Genomic DNA, 8253 nt, shown 5'->3' on the forward strand with positions numbered 1-8253 from the left:
AGTTTCGAGGGAAAGATTAATATCATTGCAGACAGACTACTAAATATACACCGTGGGGGGGGGATGAACAGCAGTGAAGACATTGTCTCTCCTCACTGTTTCTGTTTCTCACAGATGAATGTCTACCCTCTCTGTTTTCCTCATCGCTGCGTCCACTCACTGCCGCCCTTGTCCCAAGTGTTTCTTCAATCACCATCCCCCTTCGCTTTCCCTTCGGCTTTCCATGACAACTGGGTTTGTGTAAAACTTGAGTCTTGTTCGATGGCAACAATGGAGGGTATTCGCCGGTGTATGTGCTGATGGGCTCTCCACCTGAATGGTCCATTGTGTCGTGAGGCACAAACGGCCGCTGAGCTCAGACCTCCGCTGCTGTGTGAAGGCCCGCTGACAGCGAGCTCCTGCAGACGGTTTTGGTCGCTGTGAATACATGTTGAAGGAAATGAGAAATCAGAAAGGAAGGGGACTCTCATTGAGGGCATTTAGCGAGTTTAGCTGATTCAGATTTGTGTCTAGCTTATTCCATGCTGGGTAAAATGAGAAGCTTTTTTTTATCAAGGTTGATAAGCTCATTGACAGTTAATAGGATGCAGCAGCTGCAGGCTAAATTCATTTATCATCTTTTCAAACTGAAATTAGTTGCTTTGTGTGTCTTTACTAAAATGAGGAGGTACTTGTCTAACTCCCATCATTAGAAGATACGGAGGCCCAGAATAACCTCAAAATAAGTCTCTCCTTAGTTTTTCCGAAGATGCACAGTTTTCTCACTCATTTTAGGATTTCTTTTCCTCTCTCTCTCTCCCTCTTTATCTCTAGTTGATCTTCGTGGTGCCCGCCACCTCCTCACTTCCCAGCATTCCTTGCCTGGCATCCCCGTGGCCTTGAAACAGTCCATTGACCTGCGCACATCCATGGACGGGAAGTACAAAGAGATTGCTGAGGTTAGCACTCAGTGACTGTGCTCTGCCATTTACTTCATAAAATACGACATATGTTAAACTGGTGGCTGGAAGTGCAGATGGTCATAATGTTCTTTGTATGTTTGTGTGAAGGAGCTGTTCTCCCGCACTCTGGCAGAGAGTGAGATGCGCAGCGCTCCCTATGAATTTCCAGAGGACAGCCCCATCGAACAGCTGGAGGAGAGACGTCATCGCCTCGAGCGGCAGATCAGCCAGGATGTCAAGTAAGTGACGAGGAAGGAAGGAGGCTGATAGTGAATGTACAAACGCAGTCAGACTCTGTTGCAATGATCTTAAAGCTCACAGCGATGATCCCAAAGTGAGCTCAGCCTCTCTGTGCTCAGGTTTGAACCCGACATCCTCCTGCGAGCCAAACAGGAGTTCATGAAGACAGACAGTGCCACAGATCTGGAGTGAGTGTTTCTCCTGGCAACAGTCATCTCATTGTCCATTGAGTGCACATGTATCTTAATCTCCCAGAATGGAAAATAATTGTCAATCTATGATTAGATACATGAAGGAGCAGAGCCAAGCTCCCGTCCTACAGGAGAGAGAACTGGTTCCAGAGCGAGAGTACCAGAGAGTCACTATTTCTGGAGAGGAGAAATGTGGGGTGAGTCAGAGTCACTGCAGCAATAGAGGGAGGATTAGAAGTATTTCAGCGTCGAAGCTTGTTGTTTTCTTTCATGTCATTTATCACAGTGAAATAACACCTTTTTTTTCTTTGCTTCCATCTTTGTTCTTTTGCATTCTATGGTTCTTCCATCAAGGTTCCCTTCACAGATCTGTTGGATGCTGCCAAATGTGTGGTGAAGGCTCTGTTCATCAGACAGAAGTACATGGGCCTATCGCTGCAAAGTTTCTGCAGGACCACCGCTCGTTACCTGCAGGAGCTGAGTGAGAGACCTCTGGACTTAGATATCTATGAGGAGGAGATCCCAGAGACCACAGCCACTGCAGGTACATACACATGAACGTGCGGATATCCTCGTATATTGCACGCCTATAAAACAGTCACGCATGACCAACAAATAGGAGGTCCTGATTTGTGCTGAAATTATTAATTAACCAACAATTACTATAAATGATGAGTATGTAATTTGGCAAAAAATGCAAAGCACAGCTGACAGAATTTGAGGATTTGCTGCTTTTCTTTGTTTTCTATCATTGTAAACGGAATTTTTGGGTTTCTGAGTATTTGTTGGACCAAACAAGGATGTCACCTTGAGCTCTGGAACCTTGCGATTGGGTTTTTTTTTTTTTTTTTTTTTTTTTTTTTACTATTTTCTACTATTTATCACCAAAGAACTGATTATTTAATGTAGCTCAAAATATTTTGCATCAAAGAGTTTTACGTAAAAAGGAAGCAGTAGGGAAGTAAGGAAGAAACCTCTAGATGTGCGACAGAGGAGGGATCGGTCCTCCAGGACAGCAATACAATCAATAAATCAAAAATGATAATCAACATATTAACTGATAAATCAAATAAAATTTGCAGCTCTATTCCTGATTACTCTATTCTGCCTCAGCATACTCAAAAAGAATTGGTAATCTTAAGTTAATGTCGAGCGTCATGTGCGCTACTGTCACATTAAGATTTAAACAGGCACACCCACAGATTTCACGATCCATCTGCCACACACCCCTGAACCGGCTGTCACAACGGTAGCTGCATGTATGTTCCCACCTCATTCAAAGCCGTGACACGGTCCCACGTTCTGTCTCCTGTCAGATGCCACAGTGCACCCACCTGTTTCTGAAACGCACCCCTACGAGAACCAGGACCCTGCCAGCATGCCCCCTGACACGGGTTACGGGTGCAAGATGGTGGATGGTGTCATGCATGTGTACACGACGAGGAACGTCATGGAAAAGTGAGATGTGTATGATGAATCACTCGGTGCACGCCCGCTTTCTCTTGCAGTCTTCAGTGTGGCAGGATTGTCTGTCTTCAGGCTCAGTTCACACATTTTGTTGCCGGTTTCCTGCTTAACTTTTGATGTTGCTAACAGGAGCACAGAGCTGGACCTGCCGTATCCAGACCTGCAGGAGTACATTGCTGACATGAACGTCATGATGGCCCTCATTATCAATGGACCAGTGTAAGTTTTGAATAGTGTGTATATCACGCATTTTAGATTTACCTGTTGTTTCAAATAGCATACCACCAGATTTTCTCGTCTCTTTTCTTTTTGAACAGTCCAGAAAGACTTGCTCAAAAAGTAGCCATCACTTGTTTTTGTTTCCCTTTGCTGCAGAAAGTCCTTCTGCTACCGTCGTCTGCAGTATCTTAGCTCCAAGTTCCAGATGCACATCCTGCTGAATGAGATGAAAGAGCTGGCAGCACAGAAGCAAGTCCCACATCGAGACTTTTACAATATCCGTAAGGTGAACTTGAGAGATGTTCCTACTGAGCCTAATCACAATTATTTGTTGCAATCCACAATCAGACTCCAATATGTGATTCTTCATCTGGATTATTTTGTAGGTCGACACACACATTCACGCTTCGTCTTGCATGAACCAGAAGCACCTTCTGCGTTTTATCAAAAGGGCCATGAAGAAGTATCCTAAAGAGATTGTGCATGTGGAAAGAGGCAAAGGTCAGACGCTCATGGAGGTGTTTGAGAGCATGAACCTGACAGCCTTTGACCTGAGTGTGGACACCCTGGATATGCACGCAGTGAGTAATAGGACAGATAGCAGGCAGTTGTTTAGGATAGGGATTCAACCAGACAAGAGCATCAGTTAATAAGAGATTGTTTGAACCACAGTGACGGAGTGTTTCAACACTTTTTGCAGGACCGCAACACTTTTCACCGCTTCGACAAGTTCAACGCCAAATACAATCCCATTGGCGAGTCCATCCTGAGAGAGATCTTCATCAAAACAGACAACCACATCGAGGGGAAATACTTTGGGCACATCATTAAGGTGCTCTCTTGTACCTTGAACACAGCCACTCCACCTAATGCAGAATGACTGTATGAGGCACTGGCGCTCTCTGCTGACTCTTTGTGTCACTGCTTCTCAGGAGGTGATGGCTGACCTGGAGGAGAGCAAGTACCAGAACGTGGAGCTCAGGCTGTCCATCTACGGGCGCTCCAGAGATGAGTGGGACAAGCTGGCCAAGTGGGCCGTCAAACATCGGGTCTACTCCAATAATGTGCGCTGGCTTGTGCAAGTGCCTCGACTCTTGTGAGTAGCTCTGCTGGTGGGAAGTATGATGCTACATTTACTCAAGTACTGTACTTGAAAGCACGATTGAGGCTCTTCGGTATTTCAACATATGCCACTTTATGCCACTTTTATTCTTGTACTCCTCCGTCTCTCATCACAAGATGTATAATATTATAAAAGGAAAAGATATTTGCCAAAGCACTATTTAAACTGTCCATCTATGTTTAAGTTCATTTTGTTATTACTGTTGGATAAGTTAAAAGATATATCTGAGTCTGATAGGGGCCATTCTTCATAATGAGGCCTTTAATACTTTTTATAGATAACGCTTTTGTGGGTCATAATTAAGGGTCCATTGTGTAGGATCTATGGGGATCTATTGGCAGTGCTGGAATATAATATTCATAGTTATGTTTTCATTGGTGTAGAATACAACTGAAAATAGGTTACCTTAGATGGAGTCCGCCATGACACCATGGTTTCATATTAGCCCAGAATGGACGAACCAAAACCTGGGTTTTCTTTCATGTTGTGTTTTCATATCTTTAGCAGCCACTGTAGGTGAGGGTGAGGCGAGGAGTGTTCAGTTACTTGCAATGTCCTTCTGAGTAAAAATTTCAATATATGGCTTTTATTGTAAAAACTAAACTATTTTTACAATGAAGTTTCTGCTTTTCCTTTGTAAAAGCTCTGACTACCCCTTACTGACGTTCACAAACACACATCAATTGCTAAGAGTCTGCAGCCTGTATGGATACAATGAGCACTAGAAAGGCAACATTGCCACAACATCACTCACTTGTTGTATTTCTTTCTCTCAAAGTGACGTCTACCACACAAAGAAACAGCTGTGTAACTTTCAAGAGATGCTGGAGAATATCTTCATGCCTCTGTTCGAGGTTACAGTCAACCCCAGCAGCCATCCAGAGCTGCACCTCTTCCTTCAGCACGTACGAAGTCCTTGCTGTGGAACCGTGAATTTATATTATCATCACATGTAGCCAAACCTCAGAGGGTTTCATGTGTCTCTTGTTGGTCCCTCACACAGGTGGTGGGTTTTGACAGTGTGGATGATGAGTCAAAACCAGAGCAACATATCTTCAACCTGGACAGTCCGCTGCCTGTCAATTGGACAGAGGAGGACAACCCGCCCTATTCCTACTACCTCTACTATATGTATGCAAACATGACTGTGCTGAATCACCTGCGCAGGTGCGTGACTCTAAGTGGCTGCGATTATCTGCTTTTTGTTAACACCAACAGTCCCTGATTATATGCTTTAGCTAGTAGTTAACAGTCATGTTAAGTCATGCCTAAATGTAGGCAGTTGAGGTGTTTTTTTGTTGTTTTTTCTTCTTCTCTTGTAGCCTCCCCAGATTTAATGTATATCTTAATATCAATATAAATATTTACTTATTACGTTTTCACCATTATGGGAAAAGAAAGAATGCATAGAAAATTTATTTTTGGCCACAACGAGGGGTTTCATGGTCACAGAAGACAATGCTTGTTGGCCCTATTTTGCTACTCCACTCATCTTAAAGTAGCGGCAAACACTATTTATCCGGCTTTGAAGTTCTTCTCAACCTTTTTATACAAGGTTTAAATTTCCAACTCCACCTCATTGCAATAAAAATACATAAAATTTCATATTTAGTACAATTTGAGTCTGTGTGTGCATGCACTTTTGAACTTGCATTGAAAATTAACTTTGTATTACTATAGTATAAAGGGTAACAAACTGCAAAATACACTCTTATCTTTGGGGATTCATCCTTGGCATTTATCTGTTTTATGTTTGAATAACTGCTGTTTAATGCAATCACCAAACAAAGCTGAAATTGAGTGTTACCTCCCTTTATTCTGTTGACGTGACCTTCCTGATATCTGTGGCTCCTTTTTTCCAGGCAGCAGGGGTTTCACACACTTGTCCTACGTCCTCATTGTGGGGAGGCTGGGCCAATCCATCACCTGGTGTCTGGTTTCATGCTGTCAGAGAACATCTCCCACGGGCTGCTGCTCAGGAAGGTCTGACGTCAATATCACAAAACCTCTCCTGTGTGTAAAATGAAGCAGGCACATGATGAACTGGATTCAAAAACTGTGCTCAAGCTCAGCTCATCAAGAATATCTGACTTGTGTTTGTTCTTCTGAGTCATACTTGAGTTAATAATGTCACTTCCTTAAATGCTAATGGAAAATCAGGGATGCAGTATAAACACTCCTAGTGCATTAATACAACACACAACATTATGCCTTGTGTTCCTCCAGGCTCCTGTGCTGCAGTATCTGTACTACTTGGCCCAGATAGGAATCGCTATGTCCCCTCTCAGCAACAACAGCCTGTTCCTCAGCTACCATCGTAACCCTCTACCAGAGTACCTGTCCAGAGGCCTCATGGTCTCTCTGTCCACAGATGACCCGCTGCAGTTTCACTTCACCAAGGTCAGTGTACACAGCTAGTCACAACACTTGTAGCATCCTACATTAGACTTCCTGTAAAATGTATTATGCTATTTATAATGCTCGACATCTTGATAACTCTAATCAGGCACATGACGCTGACACACATGCTGCATCAATTTATTGTAAAGGAAAGTTGTGGGATGTTCCAAAAACACCTGTTTGGGCTTAGGAACACTTCATAAACCCACTGTTGGTAAACACAGTTTGTTTGCAAATGATTGCATTCTGTTTTTATTTACATTTTGCACAGCATTCCAACTTTTTTGGAATCAGGGTTGCATAAAAAGTTTATCATTGAAGGGTCTGGTAGACCGATAGTGCTAAATGTAAATGTCTGTGAAATTACAACCTAGTTGCTTGGGATTTAACACAATTTATTATACTGTATTAAAAACCTTCACCAAGCAGAAGGCTTGATTGTGACACATGTTTTTCTGCTCTGTGCAGGAGCCCTTGATGGAAGAGTACAGCATTGCTGCTCAGGTGTGGAAGCTGAGCTCCTGTGACATGTGTGAGCTGGCCAGAAACAGTGTGCTGATGAGTGGATTCTGTCATAGGGTATCAATTATCTTCACAGCACGTTACACATTATCCAATTTTACTGTCTACGACTATACCACTCCCTCCTCAGTCTGTTGTTCTCCAGATGGCTTAATTTTTCTCTACCTCCTCTTCTGGCTCAGGTGAAGAGCTCCTGGCTCGGCCCCAACTACATCAAGGAGGGGCAGGAGAGCAATGACATCAGGCGCACCAACGTTCCTGACATCCGTGTGGCGTACCGGTATGAGACCATGTGTGAGGAGCTGAATTTAATCACACAGGCCATCCGCACAGATGAGCTGGAGACCATCGAGGAGGAGGGGAGTCTGTGTATGGGAGCTGTGCAGGGAGAGAAGTGAAACATGAGGCACAACACAAACACGATTCTCACAACATTCCCTGTCTTCACATCAGGACTTTGTACAGACTTTGCATATCAACATATCACACCTGTGAAAACAGAAAAGCTTTGTTACAAGATGATTGTGAGTGTTGCTACTGTGGCAGTATGAAAGAGGACCTACTATCTGTGTACCCACCATGTTTCCTTCCTTATGTTTCTGTCTGTGATTTTTTGTTTGATTTGTTATGTTGATTTCACAATGTTTCTTGATTTATTTATTTCAAAGTGATTATATTTTCATGGTTTGTGATGACAATTTGTCACAGTTTCTATGTAAAGTCTGTATTTCCTGTACCAAGCATTGAATGATATTGCATTCAAGATTCAACCCATTAATAAAACTTAGAAAATCGGTTCAACAGTGACCAATTAAAGTAAGAAGACAATCTGGACAATTGGGTGAAGCACCTACGTTTAGGGCTGTAGCTACCATTGAGAACACTCAGGTCGTGTTGTTGGGGGTTTTAGTGACCATGTGGAGTTTACAGTCTTATTTGTATGTGTTCAGAAAGTTTCTGGGCGTCAACCTTTGGACAGTGGGTGTGTAGGCCCCTGCCAATAACAGCGTGCAGGGTGTGAGGGCGTGACTAAAAAATATAAAAACGACCAGGTGCCAGATCATAAGCATGCATCAAAAGGAGCCATTGAGCTTCATTTTATGAGATTAAACAGTAACAGTATTTAAGAGGTCTGCAGGTCCTGCAAAGA

At 43.2% G+C, this 8253-nt stretch overlaps 1 protein-coding gene across 2 annotated transcripts; it reads left to right on the forward strand.

Moving 5' to 3' along the window:
* Window positions 1–815: 815 nt before the first annotated feature.
* ampd2b (adenosine monophosphate deaminase 2b) lies at window positions 816–7573 on the forward strand. Of its 2 annotated transcripts, none has more exons than XM_041945511.1 (17): window positions 816–938; window positions 1050–1180; window positions 1301–1369; window positions 1467–1569; window positions 1727–1916; window positions 2689–2830; window positions 2969–3058; window positions 3215–3344; window positions 3445–3639; window positions 3759–3890; window positions 3991–4154; window positions 4960–5086; window positions 5185–5348; window positions 6044–6164; window positions 6408–6581; window positions 7050–7160; window positions 7286–7573. In XM_041945511.1, the coding sequence occupies exons 1-17, from the start codon at window positions 909–911 to the stop codon at window positions 7499–7501; spliced, it is 2289 nt and encodes a 762-aa protein (XP_041801445.1). In that variant the 5' UTR covers window positions 816–908; the 3' UTR covers window positions 7502–7573. The 2 variants fall into 2 exon arrangements, with proteins under 2 accessions (XP_041801445.1, XP_041801446.1); XM_041945512.1 differs by having other exon boundaries at window positions 894–938; window positions 1053–1180.
* Window positions 7574–8253: the final 680 nt, after the last annotated feature.

The sequence above is a fragment of the Chelmon rostratus genome, chromosome 10, assembly GCF_017976325.1.
Source record: "Chelmon rostratus isolate fCheRos1 chromosome 10, fCheRos1.pri, whole genome shotgun sequence".
NCBI lineage: Eukaryota > Metazoa > Chordata > Actinopteri > Chaetodontiformes > Chaetodontidae > Chelmon > Chelmon rostratus.

Bases quoted from the DNA above. Each gene is read 5' to 3' on its own strand.
- ampd2b (XM_041945511.1), top strand. From the start codon at position 909: ATGGACGGGAAGTACAAAGAGATTGCTGAG. The intron at 1,181-1,300 runs GTAAGTGACGAG...CTCTGTGCTCAG, and splicing joins CAGATCAGCCAGGATGTCAA to GTTTGAACCCGACATCCTCC. The intron at 6,582-7,049 runs GTCAGTGTACAC...TGCTCTGTGCAG, and splicing joins TGCAGTTTCACTTCACCAAG to GAGCCCTTGATGGAAGAGTA.